Genomic DNA, 25,389 nt, shown 5'->3' with positions numbered 1-25,389 from the left:
TATGTATATGACAATTTCTTAGGAAATAGTGTTGTGGTGTCTCTTAAATGGAACAAGAAGCTTATTTTTAAGGTGTGTCATTTTTGCGGTGGTCAACCTTGAGCCCTCTTTATTTGTAAAGTGTCTCTCTTACTCCCTGTCTCCATCTCCCCCAAAATTGCTAAATATTTAACTTGTCCATTTAGTCTCTTGAAACTGAATTTGTAACAGTATTTAATGACACTGGAGTTTGCTTTCTAAATCCTTTATTTACAACTACAAACAATCCTTTCTGTGGATTTTTGGAAACATAAAGATACTACAAAAGAGGCAAATCTGATTCCTAAAACTTAAACAAAGCTGAACTGTTTCTCTCTACTATTTAGGTCATGCCTTCTTTAAACCCAGTCGTTGGTTGTGCTATTTAGTGCTTCTGTTTCTCTCCTCCTAACACTGAACCTTGGTGCATGGTACTATTATGTAATGGATTGTAACGTAACAAAGTAATAAAGAGCTTTCTTCTGGCACTAAGTTAGTGTCTTTAAGAAACGTTGATCTTTATTAATCTTAAGCAGTTTAGAGGTGAAGTAAGGTTAGTGTCAGGCAATGGGATGAATGGTTGAGTATTTTAAAAGCATAAACTACTGAGAAACTTCAATTTCTACAGAATCTGCCTGTTTACGTAGATGTTTTATGCAGGGAACATATTTAATCTTTGCTCCATAGACTGCACTGGCTCCTATTGAGTTTATGGGTGAAATTGGATGGATGGTTTTTTGGATTTTTTTTTTTTTTTTTTTAAATCTGTTAAAACCAAGTAGGTTTGGGCCCTGGATATTGCAGATCTTTATGCTGTACCTTTAAATTTGATTCCAATTGGGTCTCTTGCGTTAATGATCCTAGTACTGTATGATTGGAAGCAGGATGGTGTTGTTGGAAGACACTCCACCCTGAACTTTGCTTTCTGTGTTTGGTTCAGTTTCCTTTTTCCAAGTCTGATGCCACTATAAGACCCATTTTCTCTCACAGGTGAGGTGCGAGGGGTTGGTTTGTTCTTGGGGTGTGGGAGTTTTTTAGTGTCTCAGCATAAAGTGAAATTTGAATAATTATTCTGTGCTTTTATTAATATTGTGATGTGTGTTGTGTGGTTGTGCACTTAAAGCAGTTTAGGTGGATGTCATGTATAATCCAAAAGACTACATGTGTTTATAAAAGCATGCCTACTGTACTGTAATGTACTGAGGACAAATATGCCTTTCATAGAAGTATAAAAGTTACATCTAACCAGCTTACTTTTACAGTTTATTTTTGCTTATGATCATATGTCATGAACCAGCCTTTGAATTGAGATATGAAAGTCATGTATTTTTGTGGCATCTGAGGGAGGCACCTGGAAAGGAAGTTAGGAACAGTAGGTAGGCCCCTTGCGAATTGAGGAATCGCTCCATTATTCTGATGCCCCCAATGCCAGTGTGTTCATTTCAGGAGTTTGGTGTTGGCTACATAAGGTGTCAACTGACGACAAGAATTAGCATTCTGGGTACTCTGCTTCCTTTCTCTTCCTCCTCCTCAAAGATTGCTCTAGTTCTTTCCTGTGTACTCTCTTCCCCATCCACATGCCCTTGATAGGTAAAACGGGGACCAAAATAGTCAAGGGATTAATTAGTTGTTTGGTTTTAACAGATTTTACTGGTTTATATAGTGCAATAACAGGGCTTTTCCAATAATCCCATCTGATATTTTCAATTTTCTCCTTAGACTTTTGGCAACACATGATTAACTGAGGAACTATGTTTGCCCTGTGTGATAATTATCACCACCTGCAGGGCTTGCCAGTGTTCGTTTACAAGTATACGCACACCTCTGTCCACTAGCTCCTCCATAAAACAGAATATTTGAATTTTTTTTTGCTTCTAACAACAGATTCTTCTGCCTGTCCACTTCAGTTTGTGTTGCTGCATGTTTGAATTCAGTAGCAATTAGAGATGATCAAATAACAGGCTGAAATAGAATTATTTAATTAAAGATTAACAATCAGTGTTTAGTACAGCACTATCCAGAATACAGAAAGAAGACATACTTCACCACTTGATGTAGGTGAAGAAAAGGTAGTTTGGTCCCTTCCTCCATATTTGGTGGAATGCTGACAGTGTTAATTCCCAATCTAACTCCCAAAACCTCTGAGACAAAGAAATTCCTTTTCGGAAGGAAAATACTTCTGATGACTAATTTTATTGTGACCTGTTTTGACTTTTTTTTACCTAATATTGATGGAATTTTCGTTATGAGATCTTCAGGCTGCATGATTGATAAACTAAAAAGGATTCTAATCTGGTCATTATTACTGACAGCTGTGACAACTGCCAGTTCTTATGGAGTTAACATAAACATCTTTCAGTGGAACCTTATTTTATCCATTACAGAAGACATCTGCAATAACAAGTACCTCTTATCAATCAAACAACATAACTAAATCTTAGGCACCCCTCATCAACCACCCACTCGTGTTTATACCATATTTCCATACTTCAGTCTTTTTCCTCGACATATAGATAGATTCATAGATATTAAGGTCAGAAGGGACCATTATGATCATCTAGTCTGACCTCCTGCACAACGCAGGCCACAGAATCTCACCCACCCACTCCTGCAATAAACCTCTCACCTATGTCTGAGCTATTGAAGTCCTCAAATCATGGTTTAAAGACTTCAAGGAGCAGGGAATCCTCTAGCAAGTGGAGGATATGTTTCCCCACATATGTGGAGGTGCCAGCCATAATAAAGTATAGCTCAATATTTGGTCACATGAATATAGGTCACTCACAGGTTAAAAGCCAACACTCTGGCCTTCAAATTCAAACACACTCTTTGCTGATATCATAAAGATTCTGGGAGAAAAGTTAATAATGCAAATAAATTTAATATACAAGAAAAATAGGACTGAAAAGGTTAATATTTAATTACCAATGTGGCAGTGCGAATTTGTTTTCCTGTGGCTAGTATCATATGAGGTCCTAATTAATCACTGTATTTTTCTTTGTTACATAGATTTATTTTTCCAAAGATGTTTTCATTTTAACCATTTGCAGGCACAAAGCAAACAGACTCTCGTGAAAATTGGTTCCTAACATCAGAGGAATTTGAAGTATGGAACAGCTTATACAAACTAAAAGAAAGTGATGGAGTCAAAGAACCAATATTGTCTCAAAGTCACTTTGAAACTTTAGAAAATATGGAGGAAATAGCAGTAAGTTCAAACTTAAGTGTAATGTCACTAGAAGACCCAGAAGAAATTACAGAAGTGAATCTCTGCCATTGATTTTTGGACGTGTTTTTCCTTAATATTAGAATTGATCTACAGTGTAAAATTATCAGAAGTTATTGTAATATTGTAGAGAAATCTGAACTACTTCTGCTGTGGGGATGCCAGATGCTGACAGAATATTACCTAATGAGTTTCCCAGACCAAGATTCTTCTTCATATATTTGAGAACAATTCAAAGAAATCCTTTGACAGGGAAAATAATCCCAAAGACTTCTGGGTAGTGAATCAAATTAATGAAAAAGATTCTAAGGAAGGCTATCTAAAAAATACAATGTAAGGACATTCTGATATCTATATGAGAAAGAACCAGGGAATTGTAATCAGAGATTGTTCAGCATGTGAGCTTTTTCTAATATCTGAGACCTACTTCCTGTCAATTTAAATATTTGTAGAATATTGTCATGTCTCCTGCTGCTATTATAGGCATAGGAAACTTATTTCTGTTGGATACAAACAACTTGTATAAACTTATTTCTTGTTTAAAAAGGAAACTATATCCTCAGTGATGATGATCAGTAATTATGGGTATTTTGAAATCCCTCTGTTAACTTAGAGAAGCCAAGACTCCCACTCAATGGGCTCTTTCTTGATGCAAAAGAATAAATAGGGATCCCCATCTATCACTCACATATTTTAGATCCGCATGCTTTGTGCATGAGAAATGGTAATAGTTGGAAGTTTCTTTTGGTTACTTGGAAAGTAGTACAGAATACATAGTTCAGACTGAAAACAGAGAATATTTCCTTTTATTAAAACAGACATATCCCCCTCATAACAATAAGTTTATAGGTCTTCTCTTTTGTTCAGGACATTTGAGGGTTGTTTCTATAGAGAACTGGGACTCTGTTTTGTGAACCAATTGCCTGATTGAAATCTTCATGTTAATATTTATTTGAAACTGCAGGCATCTCGAGTGGAAGGAGCTCATGAACTTTCCCTATCTGAGTGGAGACTTTGGCAGAATCGTCCCTTTCCTACCTATCTGGTTGACCACTCAGATCGTTGCTACCATTTTATTAGAGTTATGGAAATGATAGAACTGATGAGACATGAAGAGGTAGGTTCTTTGAATTACTGTGTTTGACTATGTATGCAAGTATAGATATGCATCAACTGCATAATAATAAAAAAAGCAAATTCAAATATGTTTAAGGGCTTATCTACACAAAAATTCACAGGGAGGTGAGTATGAAATAGCTAGGGTGTAAATTTAATGCGCAATTAGCTGTTCCACAATAATTCCTTGTGTAGGCACTCTTATTCCACACTGAGTACCTTTTTGCAATTTAGATTAAAAAGTGGGTTAATCTAAACCGCAGAATACTGAGTGATAGCTATTCCACATTAGCTTTTCACAACCTTTTCCGCACGTAGACAAGCCCAAATAGTGGTTTAGTCTCTGTATCTTTGTCAGTCAAGATGAAAGGACGAAAAAATGTATGTAGTTTTTAAAGACGGCGTAGTGGCCAAGCAAATATTCACAAAACTGAACATCTTAAAATATCCCTCACTTGCAGTCTTTTATTTTCAAAAGTTTATACTGTGCTATTAAACTGTTGTATAAAAGGTAAGTGTTTGTTTTCTTCTGCAGAATGTTATGACATAAATTTATTCTAGTTTTAATAATTATTTGTATCCAGATATCACTTTTCAGAAAACCCACAATAAGAGAACTAAACACATACCAAGGAAGCAACATCATAACAAAATCGCAAAAAGGGACACTACCAATCTTCCAAAAACATTAAAAGTTTAGAAGTACTTGCATATCACTTGCATGTATTAAATGCAGTTACACAAATTCATCATTTTCACATATCCCATATAAGCACTGAAAATATACTTCAGTAATATCTCACAAAAAATGCTCTAATTATCACAGTATAAAATACTAAAAGAAAGCCAGAACCTTCTCTGTTGGGTTCTAAAAGGTAAGAACAAGGTCATAGAATCACAGAATATCAGGGTTGGAAGGGACCTCAGGAGATCATCTAGTTCAACCCCCTGCTCAAAGCAGGACCGATCCCCAAATAAATCATCCTAGCCAGGGCTTTGTCAGCCTGACCTTAAAAACTTCTAAGGAAGGAGATTCAAGAGTCAAGAGTACACCAATCAAATATACAGGGAGGAAAATTAAGTTGGGAATATTATCGATTTCCTTAGATTGTCATTGATTGGTGGCATTTAGGTGTTTATAGTAAAATGCATTTGTAGGTGAGAGTATGTACAGATAGATGTATTAACAAAGTTTGAAGATTTTAATTGGACATTATTCTGCATTTTCCTCCAGTTTAGCTTCAGCATAATCCGTAAATGTGGCTCTTCGGTGTGCTGAAGTTTTCTAGGTCATCAGAATCTGTTGCTTAGCTGCCAAAGTTTCTTGAACAGCCATGGTTAATCACTGGGAAAGAATAGAGACATTGCAGTTGCATTTCTTGCCAGGAAAGTGAGTTAATGGTAAATTATAAATAGACATTTTAGGGACAGCTTTACCTTCTCCATTTCAGCGCAGAACAGTAGAAGTCTTAAGCCCTTCTAGAGCATGGGTTCTCAATCTGGATTCATGAATTTATTGTTAAGTGGGAGAAGGCTCATAAGGTAGTCCTTGTTTGACCCCCATCCTTTGCCATGGTGTAGAAGATTTTATAAATGCTGTTCTAGTGTGTAATCATGACTGTACATTTTGATTGTGGCATTTTGAGTATTTGTGAGGATTTAATTTCCTATTTATTTTATTTAAATACAAAATATGCTTATGCAGTACTGTAGGTGCCCTAATTCATGAGTATTGCAACAAAAACCCAGCAGCAATAAAATAATTCAAACAAGAACTCTGCCAGCCATCATCTAAGAAGCACACCCACAACCCTTTCAAGTCAATGTTTTTTGCTACATGCCTGGAAGGTCACTGGATGCAGGCCATTTCAGATGAAGCAGGGAAGCAAGTCCCAGAATCTTGGGGTCTTCACAGAGAGCGGTCTTTCAGCAGCCCACTCTTTTGACCAGGGTGGCTCAGGGAGAGAGTCAATCCCTCAGCTAGGCTGGACCTAGACCAGTTAAGACTTCATAGGTAGAGCCTCTCGTGTTTTTCGCAAATATGAAAAAATATGAAATAATACTTTTTTTTTTTTTTTTTTTTTTTTTTTAAAGTATGACCTGAAATAGAATGAAACACTGCTCAGGTTTGACTGGGCTGCCTTTCCAATCTGGCAGGGTGGCTGAACTTTAGTGAGTGGCATTGAAATCTGGTGCACAGGGTTGGAGCACTGCTCCGGTTTGACTTGGGCACCCCTCTGTCATCCCAGTGGGATAAAATGAAATGACAAGAAATTCCCTAAAAATAAAATGAAAGATTATAATAGAAAAAGAATTTCATGGGATTCTATTTAAAGGTTGTAGCCAACACCTTAAACTTCACCTAGAGACCAATAGGCAGCCAGCGCAGAGCCTGAAGCCCTGGTGTTACATGCGGGCAGTGAGATGCCCACTCAGTAACCATGCCACTGTGTTCTGCACCAACTTTAATCTCCAGTTTAACTGTAAGGAGTAGCCCCATGTATAGTACATTGGAATAGTCCAATCTTGAGGTAACAAAGGCATGCATAACTATGGCAAGGTTTGTATCTGAAAGGAAGGATTGCAACCTTCTAACCAGACACAGGTGGTTAAAAGCTGGCTAGATCACAGCTATAATTTAATTTGCTTAACAGCAGCAGAAGGCCTGGAATCACCCTAAGTTGCAAAACCTAGTAACAAATGGTAGATTCACTCCCTCATCACAGGAGTTGATATTGCCCATACCATTTCCTGAGGTTGGTTCCCACCATCATCACCGTAGGCATGAACAGGAGGGGTTACAGAATGACATCTTGCAGCACCCTGCATCGGAGTTCTTTAGGAAGAAGAGCAATCACAACTACCCATCGAGATCTCTGAGAGAAAAATGAAGCCAATTAAAGGCAGCCCAGTCTGTTCCTGCCAAAGTCCTCAAGCAAGTCAGCAATATCTTACGATAAACAGTATTGAAAGTAGCTGATTAATCTAATACTGACATGGACCACCTAGTCATCCACCGTCAGAAGGAGATTGTTGACCAGTGCAATCTTTGTGCCAAAGCCAGATCCGTATCTTGATTGACGAGGATCAAGAAGATCAAAGGCATCTCGCTACAACCTTCTCCACAGTCTTACTGTGACGCTCTGTACCTCGGGGGAACCCCCATGTTCATCCTTGTAAAATGATTGTGTGATATTGTGATATCCAGTGCAAAGTTTGTCATGTCGGGTGTCTTCGGAAGGCTCATGATGCACTGAGCATTGTTGTTATAGTGATGTTATAATAATTGTTGTTACAATAATGTTATAGGTTGTAATTTCATGTATATAGTTATGAGGCTGAAAATGTGTCCTTGTGGCTTAAAGCAAGCCCAGGAGAAAACTCTCCAAGAGCAGAGAGGAAGTTCACACCTCATCTCAGGGCATGTATGGGACAAACCCAGCCTCACAGGAATAAAGGACACTGGCCAAGGCAACAACAAAGGATCTGTTGGACTCTGGAGTGAGTCACCCCCTTCCTTTGGTCAGTTTGGGACTGTGATGAGGTAATGCTCACCTGACTCTGAAGGGGGGGGGCAAAGCCAAGAGGGAAGAAAGGACATGATAAAAGGGAGAGACGTTTGTCATGCTCTTCGTCTCTTCCACCTCCATCTACAGACATCACCACCAAGCGACTGAAGCGCTGATTAAAGGGGAGAGCCCGGCTGAAGGCAACCAGCCAGGCTGTGGTGAGAAGCATCTAAGTTTGTAAGAGCACTGGAAGTGTTAAGATCAGCTTAGAATTGTGTTTTGCTTTTATTTCATTTGACTAAATCTGACTTGTTATGCTTTGACTTATAATCACTTAAAATCTATCTTTGTAGTTAATAAATCTGTTGGTTGATTCTACCTGAATCATAGAATAACAGAGTTGGAAGGGACCTCTGGAGGCCATCTAGTCCAACCCCCTGCCCAGAGCAGGACCAATCCCAACTAAATCATCCCAGCCAGGGCTTTGTCAAGCCTGACCTTAAAAACTTCTAAGGAAGGAGATTCCACCACCTCCCTAGGTAACGCATTCCAGTGTTTCACCACCCCCCTAGTGAAAAAGTTTTTCCTAATATCCAACCTAAACCTCCCCCACTGCAACTTGAGACCATTACTCCTTGTCCTGTCATCTGCTATCACTGAGAATAGTCTAGATCCATCCTCTTTGGATCCACCTTTCAGGTAGTTAAAAGCAGCTATCAAATCCCCCCTTATTCTTCTCTTCCGTAGACTAAACAATCCCAGTTCCCTCAGCCTCTCCTCATAACTCATGTGTTCCAGTCCCCTAATCATTTTTGTTGCCCTTCGCTGGACTCTCTCCAATTTCTCCACATCCTTCTTGTAGTGTGGGGCCCAAAACTGGACACAGTATTCCAGATGAGGCCTCACCAATGTCGAATAGAGGGGAACAATCACATCCCTCAATCTGCTGGCAATGCCCCTACTTATACATCCCAAAATGCCATTGGCCTCCTTGGCAACAAGGGCACACTGTCGACTCATATCCAGCTTCTCGTCCACTGTCACCCCTAGGTCCTTCTCTGCAGAACTGCTGCTGAGCCATTCGGTCCGTACTCTGTAGCGGTGCACTGGATTCTTCCGTCCTAAGTGCAGGATTCTGCACTTATCCTTATTGAACCTCATCAGATTTCTTTTGGCCCAATCCTCCAATTTGTCTAGGTCCCTCTGTCTCCTATCCCTACCCTCCAATGTATCTACCACTCCTCCCAGTTTAGTGTCATCCACAAACTTGCTGGGGGTGCAATCTACACCATCCTCCAGATCATTAATGAAGATATTGAACAAACCCGACCCCAGGACCGACCCTTGGGGCACTCCTCCAGATACCGGCTGCCAACTAGACATGGAGCCATTGATCACTATCCGTTGAGCCCGACAGTCTAGCCAACTTTCTACCCACCTTGTAGTGCATCCATCGAGCCCATACTTCTTTAACTTGCTGACAAGAATACTGTGGGAGACTGTGTCAAAAGCTTTGCTAAAGTCGAGGAATAACACGTCCGCTGCTTTCTGTTAGGATATAGATATTCAGGCCTGTCTGTAAAGGCCTATACTCTAAGAATTTAGGTGTATTCTTATCACTTGGCTAGTGATAGAGGTATAAAAGAAAGAATCAAAACCACTGTCTGCCAGTGTAAGGGCCTTCTCTTACTGTGACAGTTTGTGGCCCTGTGCTTAGGCTCAGGCCTTTGGCTAAGCAGCGGAGGCAGCCATAAGCTGGGAAGCGAACGGTCACATCCTCACATTCCAAACTAGTCACATTGAAATAAGGTGCTATTGGGCTGTTAGGCACTATCAGGACAGGATTGTATTCCTATCACCTCCAGAGAAAGGGAAGTGCCTAGAAAATGTAAAAGGAAACTTAGTTTGATAGCATCCTGTCTGGCAAGAACTCACTTATCAATAGCTGGGATGTGAAATCCTCACTTCTGTATTGTTTTGTCATTATAGTTCCCACTTTGCCGTCGTTTGTCTGTATAATCTCTGTCTGGTTCTGTGATTGTTCCTGTCTGCTGTATAATTAATTTTGCTGGGTGTAAACTAATTAAGGTGGTGGGATATAATTGGTTACATAATCATGTTACAATATGTTAGGATTGGTTAGTTAAATTTCAGGAAAATGATTGGTTAAGGTATAGCTAAGCAGAACTCAAGTTTTACTATATAATCTGTAGTCAATGAGGAAGTGACTGGGTGTGGGTGTGGGTGGGGGTGGGCATGTGGGTGTGTGAGATGGGAACAGGGAATGGGGGTAAGAAAATTGGAATCATGTTTTGCTAAAGGGGGAAATGGGAACAGGGAATGGGAGTAAGGAAGTTGGAATCATGTTTAGCTAAGGGTAGGAATGGGAACAGGGACACAGGTGTGAGGCTCTGTGGTGTCAGAGCTGGGAAGGAGGATACTAAGGAAGGAAACTGGAATCATGCTTGCTGGAAGTTCACCCCAATAAACATCGAATTGTTTGCACCTTTGGACTTCGGGTATTGTTGCTCTCTGTTCATGCGAGAAGGACCAGGGAAGTAAGTGGGTGAAGGAATAAGCCCTCTAACACTTTCCCTTCATCCACAGAACCAGTTATCTCACCATGGAAGGCAATTAGATTAGTCATGCATGACTTTCCCGTGGTGAATCCCTGCTGACTCTTTCCTGATCACTTTCCTCTCGTCTAAGTGCTTCAGAATTGATTCCTTGAGGACCTGCTCCATGATTTTTCTGGGGACTGAGGTGAGGCTGACCGGCCTGTAGTTCCCAGGATCATCCTTCTTCCCTTTTTTAAAGATGGGCACTACATTAGCCTTTTTCCAGTCTTCTGGGACTTCCCCCGATCGCCATGAGTTTTCAAAGATAATGGCCAGTGGCTCTGCAATCACATCCGCCAATTCCTTTAGCACTCTCGGATGCAATGCATCCGGCCCCATGGACTTGTGTACGTCCAGTTTTTCTAAATAGTCCCGAACCACTTCTTCCTTCACAGAGGGCTGGCCACCTCCTCCCCATGCTGTGCTGCCCTGTGCAGTAGTCTGGGAGCTGACCTTGTTCGTGAATACAGAGGCAAAGAAAGCATTGAGTGCATTAGCTTTTTCCACATCCTCTGTCACTAGGTTGCCTCCCTCATTTAGTAAGGGGCCCACACTTTCTTTGGCTTTCTTCTTATTGCCAACATACCTGAAGAAACCTTTCTTGTTACTCTTAACATCCCTCGCTAGCTGCAACTCCAGGTGTGATTTAGCCTTCCTGATTCCATTCCTACATGCCCGAGCAATATTTATATATTATCCCTGGTCATTTGTCCATTCTTTCACTTCTTGTAAGCCTCTTTTTTGTGTTTAAGATCAGCAAGGATTTCACTGTTAAGCCAAGCTGGTCGCCTGCCATATTTACTATTCTTTCTACACGTCGGGATGGTTTGTCCCTGTAACCTCAATAAGAATTCTTTAAAATACAGCCAGCTCTCCTGGACTCCTTTCCCACTCATGTTATTCTCCCAGGGGATCCTGCCCATCGGTTCCCTGAGGGAGTCAAAGTCTGCTTTTCTGAAGTCCAGGGTCCGTATTCTGCTGCTTTCCTTTCTCCCTTGTATCAGGATCCTGAACTTGACCATCTCATGGTCACTGCCTCCCAGGTTCCCATCCACTTTTGCTTCCCCTACTAATTCTTCCCGGTTTGTAAGCAGCAGGTCAAGAAGAGCTCTGCCCCTAGTTGGTTCCTCCAGCACTTGCACCAGGAAATTGTTCCCTACATTTTCCAAAAACTTCCTGGATTGTCTGTGCACCGCTGTATTGCTCTCCCAGCAGATATCAGGATGATTGAAGTCGCCCATGAGAACCAGGGCGTGCGATCTAATAGCTTCTGCGACTTGCCGGAAGAAAGCCTCATCCACCTCATCCCCCTGGTCCGGTGGTCTAAAGCAGACTCCCACCACGACATCACCCTTGTTGCTCAGGCTTCTAAACTTAATCCAGAGACTCTCAGGTTTTTCTGCAGTTTCATACTTGAGCTCTGAGCAGTCATACTGCTCCCTTACATACAGTGCAACTCCCCCACCTTTTCTGGCCTCCCTGTCCGTCCTGAACAGTTTATATCCATCCATGACAGTACTCCAGTCATGCGAGTTATCCCACCAAGTCTCCGTTATTCCAATCACATCATAATTCCCTGACTTTGCCAGGACCTCCAGTTCTCCCGCTTGTTTCCCAGGCTTTGTGCATTTGTATATAGGCATTTGAGATAACCCGCCGATCGCCCCTTGTTCTCAGTATGAGGCAGGAGCCCTCCCCTCTCACATGCTCCTGCTCGTGCTTCCTCCCGGTATCCCACTTCCCCACTTACCTCAGGGCTTTGGTCTCCTTCCCCCAGTGAACCTAGTTTAAAGCCCTCCTCACTAGGTTAGCCAGCCTGCTCGCAAAGATGCTCTTCCTTCTCTTCGTTAAGTGGAGCCTGTCTCAGCCTAGCACTCCTCCTTCTTGGAACACCATCCCATGGTCGAAGAATCCAAAGCCTTCTCTCCGACACCACCTGCGTAGCCATTCATTGACTTCCAAGATTCGACGATCCCTACCCCGGCCTTTTCCTTCCACGGGGAGGATGGACGAGAACACCACTTGCACCTCATACTCCTTTATCCTGCTTCCCAGAGCCACGTAGTCTGCAGTGATCCACTCAAGGTCATTCTTGACAGTATCATTGGTGCCCACGTGGAAAAGCAGGAAGGGGTAGCGGTCCGAGGGCTTGATGAGTCTCAGCAGACTCTCCGTCACATCGCAAATCTTAGCCCCTGGCAAGCAGCAGACTTCTCTGTTTTCCCAGTCAGGGTGGCAGATACAGGACTCAGTCCCCCTGAGGAGAGAGTCCCCGACCACCACCACCCGCCTCCTTCTCTTAGGACGGTGCATCTCATGCCTTTCAACTGGTGGAGTCTCCTTCTGCTCCCTTCCCCCAGACGTATCATCTGGACCACTCGCCACAATGGTGCCTGTGGAGAGAACATGAAAACGGTTACTTACCTGTATCCGCGTAGCTGGTACATGGACATTCCCCCTTCTTCTTCTGGAGGTCACATGTTACCAGATTTCTTCACCGTCCTCCTGTCCGCGCTGTGCAGCCTGCTCTGAATCTTCAGAACCTTGTGCCTGTAGAAGCATATCCTGACGTCTGTCCAGGAAATCTTCAGTTTCTCTTATGCAACGCAGGGTCGATACCTGTTGCTCCAGACCTTGAACCTTCTCTTCCAATATGGAGACCAGCTTGCACTTTGTACACACAAAGTTGCTTCTGTCCTCTGGAAGAAAGACAAACATGGCACATCCAGTGCAGGTCACAACAGTTGAACACTCCCCATCCATATTACCTTCCTACTATGAGCTTCCTCAGGAGATGCAGTAATTACTCAGAGAAGTCGTTAGGATGTAAGCCTCAGTGGGCTCACCCCAGGCGAACTCCCAGGCAAACTCCTGCTGTCCCCTGCTGCTCTACTGTCCCCTGCTGCTCAGCTGGTTCGCGAAGCGCCGGCTTTTTTAAACAGCCAGGCTCACCTGAAACAAAACACTCCCAACTCCCGCCCTTTTCAGTCAACCAGTCAAGCACTCGCTCAAACTTTCAAGCTGCCCTCACTACAAACACTCCGATCCTCTCACCAAACACACACTCAGATACCCAGATACTCACCAACACAGATCCCAGGCAAACTCCTGCTGTTTGCTGCTCTGCTGTCCCCCGCTGCTCACTGAAGCGTGTGTTTGGTTTGAAGCATGTCAGAGACTCCCCTTGGGATAACAAGCATGGAACATATCAATTTCTTTGTTAAATTGATGAACTCATCTAAGTTTGCAGTGTCCAGCAGGCATAACTGGACACTGCAAGACAGAGGTTCCTAGGGTTGTTTCTGGGACCAGAGATATTGGTTAATGTCATTCGGTTGCACAATCCAAGGAGCAGCTTACATGACAGAGACTGTGCGTGAACAGCCCAGGAGTGGGGGTCTCACTGCAGAGCAGGGTAAAGCTGGCTCCCAGAGTCAAGGAGTCCTAGCAGGTCACCAGTCCCCATAACACCAGGGGAAGGTCACACTTACCCAAAAAGGGAAGATGCGATGGTGGCTGAAATTTAACTAAACAGTCAGTATCAAGCAATGATTTTTTGAGCAAAAACCAGACTAATGTTTCTTTCAAAGCAATAGGCAACCTGCCCTTTCTGAGAAGCATTGCCCGTCTTCTCAAGCCAGGTACCCAGTACTTCCTTCCTTACTTCCCCAGCCAAGAAGTACATGGATCCCACGCATAGGTTTTGGAATGAGCTCCTCCATTACCCCAGTGATCATCACTGATTGAAACTAGCAGGAAAGATGAGGTCCTGGATTCCTGAGGCCTTGCTCTGTCTCACCATAGAATCAAACAACCCATTCCTAATCTGATCAGTCCTTTCTGCAAAATAATGCAATTTCTTGTAGTGGGGTGGGCTCAGACCAGCTACTGAGTTCAGGCAGCCTGGATTTACCTGGATTTAGTCTTCCGCCCAAAACAAATATGCTGTCTAAGATTTTGTGGATGCTATGGTGGAGGAAAAAGACCTTTTTTTTTTTTTGGTGCTTCATCCCAGGCCTCACAGCATAAGAGTTTTCAAAGCTTTCTGCTGCAACTAGTCAGCCTTGGCATGAGACTTATGCCACTGCTGGTCTAACTGTCTTCCCTCCTGCCTCATTTGCTGAAAATCATCAGTAAATCAGGGTGACCTGTGAGAACAAAGCTAGCAAACAGGCACATCTTGTATAATTATATAGTGTGGGGTAACTGCAGAGTGAAGATCCTTTTGTGTAAAAAACACTTGAAAGAAAAAGCCATGTATAAAACCACCCGTGGTGAAAATACCACTTGCCTTAGCTCTGTAAGCCAACTCCATCATGAATCGGGAGTGTGTGACAGATAACATTTCACTAAGAGATTTCAAAATCTATGGTGAAGCCTGCCCGCTAGCAACCTCAGTTTCTCAGAGGTTCACCCACCCTGTTTGCTAATGATCTGTGCTGGGCATTCATTCTTTTGTCTGATGTTCTTTTTCTTTTCTTCTTGGGTGATCTTGAAGGGATAATGACAGATAAACAGAATTAGAACTAGGAGATGAGCCTTGAGACGCAGGGTTCCATGTTCTCAGGTCAAAGCAGGCTTAGTCATGCCAGCCATGATAGCTGTGCCACTCCTTGCTTCTGGGGAGTTGGAGTCCTAATGCTAGCTCTTCTGATTTTATTTTAGGAGAGAAGATTGTTATAATCTTAATCATCAGTAAGAATCTTTCCCTTAATCTTCATTGTAGCTGCATCTACATCTTAAGGCTTGGTTAGCTGTGGCAGTCGCAGAGACATTTATGCATGGGATTCAGGCAGCACTTTGAGAGCTAAGCTGTTCATCCAAGAAGCAAGGGCAGGGATGGGGAGTTCAGAGCCTATAATAGGTTAGCAGTAGGGGGAGTATAGACAGGAGATTTGGAATTAGTGTAGCTCTCCCACATTTTAATGGATAAATCAACTACCCTCTTTCAAAAACAAAAGCCCTCCCCCCAAGGAAGACTTGTCAGCAATGGATTTGGGTACCTCAGAAAGATGGCAGCTGAAACAACTATTTAACTTTTAAATAATCTGTAAGTAAAATAAGTATTTTTTAAAAATTACTGGTTTTAAGAGGAGGGGACTTTTAAAAATGTTATATACATGCGCTAATTGATGTTTTCCTTCATCCTTTAAATTTTAAAAACATCTAAATGTATAAATTGAATATCACACTCAAGAATCTGTCCGTTATTGTATACCCATCTCTAATAGTTTGAGAGAGAGCACAATTCCAATGTAATCACCTCATTACATTAGTGCTTATTTGATGAACAACTGGAATCACCTCCTCGATATGTATACTGAGTTGAAGTAAAATGTTAAATATATAGCTATTCTAATTGTATAAAATTTAAAAAATTAAAATTTGCTCAAATGTTATATTGGCATCAACTTGAATAATAGAGCGTGGTTTCAATTCATAAATTGAACCAAAATCTAGGGAACATTACCTTTCAAATAATGTGGCATTACTTCACCTCCTAAAAGTCTAGGAGCCAGTCATGCCTGGCAAGTCATACATTCAGAATTCCCTCATGAAATAGGAGATAATGGGAAACAGTAGTAGTATTGCATGCAATATTAGTCAAGTCAGGAAATTCCAAAACTTCAGCATGCTTTGGCAAAACTAACTTGCTGATGTCTGTTAACAAGAGAAAGATGAACAGAAAGTTCTGTGGATGAGTTGATTATACTGGAATAATCTTAGCTCTCAAATTTTACTAGTTAAGGAGTTCTTAATCTTTCAAGACTAACGTTTTGTTATGAAATTAAATGCAAAAATAACGCAAAGGCTGAGGGAACTGGGATTATTTAGTCTGCAGAAGAGAAGAATGAGGGGGGGATTTGATAGCTGCTTTCAAGTACCTGAAAAGGGGTTCCAAAGAGGATGGATCTAGACTGTTCTCAGTGGTAGCAGATGACAGAACAAGGAGTAATGATCTCAAGTTGCAATGGGGGAGGTTTAGGTTGGATATTAGGAAAAACTTTTTCAGTAGGAGGGTGGTGAAGCACTGGAATGCGTTACCTAGGGAGGTGGTGGAATCTCCTTCTTTAGAGGTTTTTAAGGTCAGGCTTGACAAAGCCCTGGCTGGGGTGATTTAGTTGGTGATTGGTCCTGCTTTGAGCAGGGGGTTGGACTAGGTGACCTCCTGAGGTCCCTTCCAACCCTGATATTCTATGATTATGCAAAATCTAAAAGGAAAATAAGAATATCGGGAAGCAATTGTCTTGAAGATTTTGACTTAGCCAATAAAGCTTATACATTTCTTTGACCCAACAAGTGCAGACTTGGCTAAGCAATGTATTTACGAGCTGTTTCTGATCCTGGTAACATTTACGCACATGTAACTTTAAGCACCATGAAAAATCCCATTTACTTGAAGCACATGCTTAGGTGTTTGCAGGATCCAGGCATCAACATATAGGCACTGTGGCACAATATCCTGGGCAAACCTTATGGAATTAAGTTAAACCTTATTGAATTACATTTAATATCTTGGCGGGGGGGAAATTGTATGGGACTTCTGTAGGAGAAAGAGGGATTAATGCAGTCTCTGGGAGATAAGGTGAATTTCAAATGACTATGTTGAACAATATAGCAGATGTGGTTTCTCTTTGGGACAATAAGTGTGAAGTGGAATTTCTCGGAAGTACTGGGGAGGAGGGTATTGCAAAACCCCACCTACAGACTCTGTCTTAGAAGCATTGCCCTGAGGGGAGGATCTTTTTGTTTGCTGATCGCCTGTGACATAAGGACAGTTCAAAGAACCAGTCTGGATTCACCAGAGACCATCAGACAAAGGAAAGGACTTTTGAATATATAGCCCCACTTTAAACTGATTCAGGGCTTTTGTTCTGATCCAGCAAATGGGCAGGACCTCTGGTTCATAGAAGGCCACAATCCTTAGGGAAGAGTTGGAAGGACTTGGCTTACTGATGCCCCATAAGACCTGAGAGCTAGTTCTGAGCCCAGGCTGTTATGAACTTGTGACCACGAAAGAGATCTCTTGGGGGTAGAAGGGGGGTGGGGGTGGAAGGAGTGTGAGTGAAGGACTCACCTGCCAGAGCCCTTATTGGAAACAGATGGAGGGGATCTCTGGTAAGATTATTAGCATGCATGTAGGTTCTTGTATAGGTTTTAATGTTTTCTCTGTAGAGCTTTTACCTTAAGAATAAAATATGCTTGTTTAGAAAGAACTGTGTGGTACCATATAACTGGGACAATTGTACTTTATACAGTCTCTGAGGGGAGAAGTGAAGCAGGCCTGTTGAAGCAAATTGTCTTTTGCTGGGAATACCAGTGAATTCAGGGAACTGTTCGGCCTGGAAATGCCCTGGTCAACAGTAAGAGAGACGTGTGTCATTGCCCGAGAGGCAGCAGCTGTGGGGCTGGAAGCCTGAGAGTGTGCGTGCCCTTGCTGGACTACTAATGGGGAATACAGGTGCAGTGGCCCTGAATTGGGACAGGTGCAGTGCATCTAGGTATGCACTTGTAGACTTTGTATTATATGTGATCAGGATGCAGTTTTCAAATTATCACTTTCTTTAATCAAGACCACTGTTCTTCAAATGAATTAAGGCACTAGTCCTCAGTGAGGACTCCAGCCATGTCAAGTTTCAGATGTTTTGATGTACCTTAATGTGGTTATATTTATTTACCCATCCTCACTGATCTCAACAATGGATGAAGGGGTTTTACTGTAACTTCCTGAGAATTAACCTGTAGGCAGAGACCAAGCCTGTAGAACTGCAATCTAAAAAGGCCGTGTTCTGAGAAAGTGAGTTTGCAAAAACAGCAGTGTTGGTGTGGTTATATATCACTTTGCAGTCTCAAAAAGAAAAGGAGGACTTGTAGCACCTTAGAGACTAACAAATTTATTTGAGCATAAGCTTTCATGAGCTACAGCTCACTTCATCGGATGCATTCAGTCTCAGCTATTATGGGGTACTGCCAGGTACCTACTATAAATATAGATAGCCAAATGTACTGCTACTAATCCTTCTCCTCTAATGTTAATTTACAGCCCTTAATAATAGAAGGATTAAGGCAAATGCAAGTCAGAGCCACCAATTTAAATAACCAAGGTGTTGCACTTCAAACTACAGTGGTTTGTGTAAGTGAATCAACACGGTTTTCTTCAAAACCAGCAAATAAACTAGAAGCATGTGGTGAGACTATTAACCACTTATTTGGAACAGTGCTCATTTAAAGTACTTTATTCTAATATAAATATTTGAAGACTTACCTGCTCTGTAGATGTTTTGTATATTCTTTATAGGCTTGTGGCAAAAAGGCAAAAAACAATCAATCATTCTCCTGTCATTGTGCCCTTTTAATCTGATTTTGAAGAAACCTCAGATTTACCCTGCAGCTGTTTTCATTCTATAATGACTAAACAAATACAATTAAAACACTTAAAGTTTTTTTTAAAAAAACCTAGAAACTAAAAATAGATTCTGTTGTATTTTAATCTTGCATTTAATAGAATTTTGAGTTTATTTTGTTTTATGGCAATTGAGAATCTAGTAAATGTTATACAAGTGTTATCCATTTTAGCCTGTTTGTCATGTATTCAAAGAACAAATTGGAACATTAAAAATATATATTTATATCTGACCCTTTGTAGCAAACACATGTACTGCAGGAAGCTTTTAATGCCTGTGTGGCTTTATTACTAAGGCAACAAGAACTGGGCAGATGGAGTGGATTTTCTACTGACTGTAAGCAAGGATTTCTGTGTAACATGATAACAAACCAAGTTGACCCTTAAACTCCAAAACAGTGTAATAGCTTTTAAACATCTTGAAGATTAAATTATACAAGGTCAGGACAGACTAATCATTAGAACACATTTGTGTAAATTTAGGTATTTCTGTACAAATAAAGGAAAATAATTAAAGTAATATGTTTTCCATCTGGAATGAACAAGACAGATTTATGTGCTCTTTCAAAATTGGAAATTCTGCTGAATGCGGGACAGGATCATGTGCAGATATACACAGTGCTTAATTGAATACTTTTGGTATGGCTAATACTTTGCCTACAATAGTATTTACTTGCATTGCCCTTCTTTAGCTCAATGAATTTTTTAAAAATTGCTTTCTGGATAAAGTGTGTACCATAGAGTGCTTTAGGTATTATTGTAAATATTATAATTATGGATCTTGAAAATTGCATTGGGAAAGAAGTTGAGCTATAGACAAAGGAGAAAAATTACGCTACAGCCTTTTGATTATGGTAGTTCCCTTTTGGAATATAGCCAACATTCTGATGCTGTTGACAGATAGTTAAAATAGTTTGAGACTGTGCCATATTTTAACTAGGCACGTGTTAAACCTGGTACTGGCCTTACATGCAGGTGGTTCTTATTTTTATTAACGCTCCAGATTTTTTGTGTTTAAGGTAAGGAAAAGTAAAGACATTGGGGAGATCAGCAGCCAGGTGTAGGGGCATGGGAAGTTAGCAAGTTATGTGGTTTCAGGGAAAGGGGTTTTAGTTGTGGGGACCTGGGGCTGTGCACTCGTTGTGAGGGGGAACCCAGTGCCTGCATACTAAGGCATTAATGTGTTAAGTGCTCCCATGGCACTGCTGCCTCAGGTTCCGGCACACCCCACAACCCCCACTGCACCCTTGTGGTTTCATCTTACTAAGGAAATAATTTTTATTCAGCGTCTCACACAGAGAGTAAAACAAATATCAGTGTGGGGTTCCTATCACTCCTGTCATGATCTTCCGCTCTGCTGCATGCTGATTAGGCCTCAACTGGAGTATTGTGTACATTTCTGAGCACCACATTTCAGGAAAGATATTGTCAAGGTTCCTTCCCCACTCTGAACTCTAGGGTACAGATGTGGGGACCTGCATGAAAAACCTCCTAAGCTTATCTTTACCAGCTTAGGTCAAAACTTCCCCAAGGTACAAAATATTCCACCCTTTGTCCTTGGATTGGCCGCTACCACCACCAAACTAATACTGGTTACTGGGGAAGAGCTGTTTGGACACGTCTTTCCCCCCAAAATACTTCCCAAAACCTTGCACCCCACTTCCTGGACAAGGTTTGGTAAAAAGCCTCACCAATTTGCATAGGTGACCACAGACCCAAACCCTTGGATCTGAAACAATGAAAAAGCATTCAGTTTTCTTACAAGAAGACTTTTAATAGAAATAGGAGTAAATAGAAGTAAAGAAATCCCCTCTGTAAAATCAGGATGGTAGATACCTTACAGGGTAATTAGATTCAAAACATAGAGAATCCCTCTAGGCAAAACCTTAAGTTACAAAAAAGATACACAGACAGAAATAGTTATTCTATTCAGCACAATTCTTTTCTCAGCCATTTAAAGAAATCATAATCTAACACATACCTAGCTAGATTACTTACTAAAAGTTCTAAGACTCCATTCCTGGTCTATCCCCGGCAAAAACAGCATATAGACAGACAGAGACCCTTTTTCTCTCCCTCCTCCCAGCTTTTGAAAGTATCTTGTCTCCTCATTGGTCATTTTGGTCAGGTGCCAGCGAGGTTACCTTTAGCTTCTTAACCCTTTACAGGTGAGAGGAGTTTTCCTCTGGCCAGGAGGGATTTTAAAGAGGTTTACCCTTCCCTTTATATTTATGACAGATGTGGACAAATTGGAAAAGGTCCAGAGAAGAGCAACAAAAAATATTAAAGGTCTAGAAAACATGACCTATAAGGGAAGATTGAAAAAATTTGGTTTGTTTAGTCTGGAGAAGAGAAGGTTGAGGGGGAACATAAGTTTTCAAGAACATAAAAGGTTATTACAAGGAGGAGGGAGAAAAATTGTTCTTGTTAAACTTTCAGGATAGGACAAAAAGCAGTGGACTTAAATTGCAGCAAGGGCGGTTTAGGTTGGACATTAGGAAAAACTTCCTAACTTTCAGGGTGTTTAAGCACTGGAATAAATTGCCTAGGGAGGTTGTGGAATCTCAGTCATTGAATTTTTAAGAGCAGATTAGACAAACTGTCAGGGATGGTCTAGATAATACTTAATCCTGCTTTCTATGCAGGGGGTTGGACTAGAAGACCTCTCGAGGTCCCTTCCAGTCCTATGATTCTATGATATTTCCAGTATACTCTTCACTAACGTACTGGATGTATTATACCACACAGCAGTATTCACAATCTATACCACCCTTCACTGTCACCAGTATCAACTGAGCAACATTATTTAATTTGGAAGCACTTGTTGATTTTTGTTCTGGCCACTGTAGGTTTTTTCAGTTTCTTACTGGTACTCCATGACCACCACATTAGTTACTAAATCACATATTCATAAGACTTATATTATTTAATTATGGCTTTCTTTTTATGTAAGTATTATTTTCTGTATAAGTGACTTGTTCTTTTGTATGTAGGTTTTTTTATTGCTTAAAACTCAAATTATTAAAAATAGTTGTAATTTTCAATTTCCTAAATTTTAAAAATATCCTTGCACAAGAATAATGTTTTCCTCCCTGAAATTCTATAGATGAAATGATTATTGAAACCCTGAATTATAAATGTAAACAGATTATCAGTTTGTATACATCTAATAACAAGTCATCCAGGCTCCTACAAGGATTACATCTAAGTGATTGAAGTCTTTTACTTATTTATGTGGGGAGAGGGTGGCATTTTAGGGTCTTGCTACTGTAGGTATAAAAATAAACATTCCGTTGGGATAATTTAATATTGTACATTGTAATTTATTTTGACTGTTTAAATTAGCAAACTGCTTTTGTATATATTTGTTTTGTAGGCTTCAGTAGAATGGATAGCAGTTGGCTATGTCTATATTAGACGCATTAATTAGGAACCTTACAAAGAAGCATTGAGGTTTAGGAACATTTGAAACAGTTTGGGATCCAACAATGTGTCTTTGTTATCCATAGTTTATTAGGTTTAGACCATCTATATTTTTAATCATACCTGAACAGTTGTAAAATACATGATGATATCCCTCTAACAGTGGTGAATTGTGGACTATTAGGAACTCCAACATGTGAGCTACAGGGGACTTTCTCAGATGCTCGTTATGCCTGTCTTCCATACAGGAGAAAATTGTTGCAGCCACCATTTCAGGCATCTGTAATACAAACTAGCTATCATTTGTATCCAGAATGGTCATGCTACAATATATCCACTCCAACTCATATTAATCTATTAGTCTCATATTTCATTTGTTCTTTGAGAGCCTCTTAACATCTGTAGAACCACATTGATGATACTGGCTACATTAGCTGCTACCATGACTGTCATATTTTGCTGCTGTGAGTCCTCCTCTCTGAGGAATCGTTTGACTTTACCTTTTTATTGTTATGGCTTATTAGTAAGATCCATTTCGTTGTTTACTGGAAGTAATGATCAAAGAAATACTGGAAAGTGCAACCACTTCCACTGAAACAAGCCTAGTTATTTCTTTTTTAAAGAGGACTATAATATTTTCCTCTGAACAATTGTCCTCTGTATCCAAATCAACCAGGTGAACAGAAGTTTTTAAAGAAGCTGGTTTCAGGAGAAGGCTGTCTTTGTAAGAATAACACTCCATTTTAGGGGGGATGGGTTGCACACTATTTGACTTTCGCCAAAAGTTTTGTTTATATTTGATGGCATAGCTGGCTTCTTACATATTATTTTATGCAGAAGCTTGATTTTTTTTTCTAAGTGCATGTTAAAAGCATTCTGATATTTTTAAAATATTGTTAATATTTACTTGTAAATTTTAAAAAGGGGATTCGCTGTGTTTCAAAGTAGCACTCAAGGTACTTTGTTGTTCCAAGTATAGGAAAGACTGTCTCGTACTAAAGAACCAACAAATGTGGGTTTGTCCTTGAGAATTAAGAAGTGAACTGATCAGCTAAAAGGATAACTTTGCAACTATATGTAATTCAAATAGAATAGAATGTACCAGTTTAATTATGACATCTGTTCTTTTGTTTGTTTATACACCATATGGTATAAAAGCCACTAGGCTTAATGTTGTAACATTGGCATTGAAGTTCTCATTAAAGTTGTAACCGACATCTACTTAACCTTAAGATAGCAAAGTATTAATTGAACTATCCATATTGAAGGTAGTAACTACTCCAAATGCATCATTTGGTAGCTAATGAAACCAACATTTAAAAAAAACAAAACATAAACCCAAACCCTAAACATTCCAAAGCCCTGTCTTTCCTACACTTTGTTGGTTAAAGTTATTGAAATATAAGTATTTATTTTTCTGTTTCATCACAATAGATTTGATTCTAATTGTTAGCACTAGTCTTACTTCAATACCTTAGTTTTAAACAAGCCTGTTTTTTTGGAAGATGTAACTTTTACAAAGTGTCCATTGTCTTGTAGCATTTATCTGTTAATTTTAAAATAGTAAAAAAAGTATTAATATAGACTTTAGACTTAAGCTATAAAATGTGTCCAAAGCAGGTTATGGAGTCTTTCTTGTGAATTTTAATTCTGATATCCTACAGAAGCCTTAGATAATAGAAAGAGGAATTACAATTAAAATAAATTATCACCTTAAATGCAGCCAAGAAGCCCATTTCAGATGTTAAAACTTTTGTATTTATTTATTTATTTATTTATTTATTTATTTATTTATATACTTGTCTTTTGTGTATTAGGAAAAACTGAATTTAATAATTCTAGACAAGGTTATTGGTTTAATACAATAATATGAGAGAGAGGGTTGTTTTCCTCTTTCTCATGACCTACTTTACTGATCAGCTGATGCACTATTGAAACTTGCTAGATTGTGGAGTAGTTTATCAGATGACATTTTAAGTCTGTAGAAATTGTATGTATTCAGGCTAAAAAGTAACTTTTGTAACTCTGTCTGTGCATCCATCAGTAAGTAGTAAGCAGTTTTGTTTGAAGAAACCATTTTGTATGATTTAGCACTGCACTATAGCAAACAAGAACATTTATGTAACTCCCTGTAAGCCTGAAATTAGGACAGATGTCAGTAACCTAGATGTTAGAAGATTTTTGAGCACTGGCTATGTAGACATGACACACCGTTCTGTATTCCTGTTTTAAGTAGCTCGTGTATAAATTGGCTGTACATTATACGTGTTCTACTGGATATTGGGAGATCAACACTTATATCTTTAGATATTAATTTGTCAAATTACTTTTTGATTCTTAAATTGGTTTTCCATGCATATAGTTATACTTAATGCACAGAGAACTAAGAATGAAGCCTGGTGAATTCTCTATATCTTAGATTCCTTTAAAGTCTATCAAGCACTGATGAAAATGAATCCCAGAGCTGAAAGTATATTACAAACTAATAGCTTTTGTTAACTGTCACTGATTCTTCGGAGTTTCTAAAAAGCTATGATAAAGCTTCATGTCTTTCCTTTTTCCTTCATGATATTGCCACAGCAGACACTGTACAAGTTGCATACCCTGTCACAGAAGAGACAGAACTCTTTTCAAAGTAATAAGTAGTTTTTTGGGGGGTTGGAGTTGTAAATGCACACACATGCTGTTTTGGGTACAGTTTTCTTGAAATCCACAGTATAGAAGCGCCCTCTGTAATCCCTTTCCTGTCCATTACTACTTTCTGCTTGCTGGTGGTTACAGAAAATAACCTTTTTGTGGTTTCCTTACATGAGAGTGGAGTTTAGGTTCAAATTTTGATCACTCTCTCTTATTTAAATGAGAATGTAAGAGATCAAAAATTTAAACTTGATTTTTTTTATAGTTTATTGTTAACTCGCTTCTAGCATGCAGTAGTTATTGACGTTTTTCAGGGAAGGATCCAAGATTCTCTGGATCCAGGACTGAGGGCTAGTCTACACTGGCAGCAGCGTTTTAACGTGGCTTGTGTAGTCACAGCAGAGTGCTGGGAGAGAGCTGGGTTGGGTTGGGTTGGGT

The 25,389-nt window shown here is 40.2% G+C and overlaps 1 protein-coding gene across 10 annotated transcripts in view; it reads left to right on the top strand.

Moving 5' to 3' along the window:
- Positions 1–25,389, top strand: part of FANCM (FA complementation group M) — a 142,688-nt gene that overhangs the window by 99,216 nt on the left and 18,083 nt on the right. For 9 of the 10 annotated variants that reach the window (XR_013346470.1, XR_013346469.1, XM_077819707.1 and 6 more), the window contains 2 exons: positions 3,069–3,226; positions 4,209–4,361. The exons of the other annotated variant lie outside the window; for it this stretch is intronic. Coding sequence is in view for 7 of the 9 variants with exons in the window: in XM_077819707.1 (XP_077675833.1) it covers positions 3,069–3,226; positions 4,209–4,361 (311 nt within the window). In the remaining 2 variants the exon portion in view is untranslated. The remainder of the gene's footprint in view (positions 1–3,068; positions 3,227–4,208; positions 4,362–25,389) is intronic. 10 annotated transcript variants of the gene reach the window in all.

This window comes from Eretmochelys imbricata, chromosome 6 (assembly GCF_965152235.1).
Source record: "Eretmochelys imbricata isolate rEreImb1 chromosome 6, rEreImb1.hap1, whole genome shotgun sequence".
NCBI lineage: Eukaryota > Metazoa > Chordata > Testudines > Cheloniidae > Eretmochelys > Eretmochelys imbricata.
Note: the sequence above shows the minus strand (reverse complement) of the source record. Positions and strands in the feature narration are given on the sequence as shown.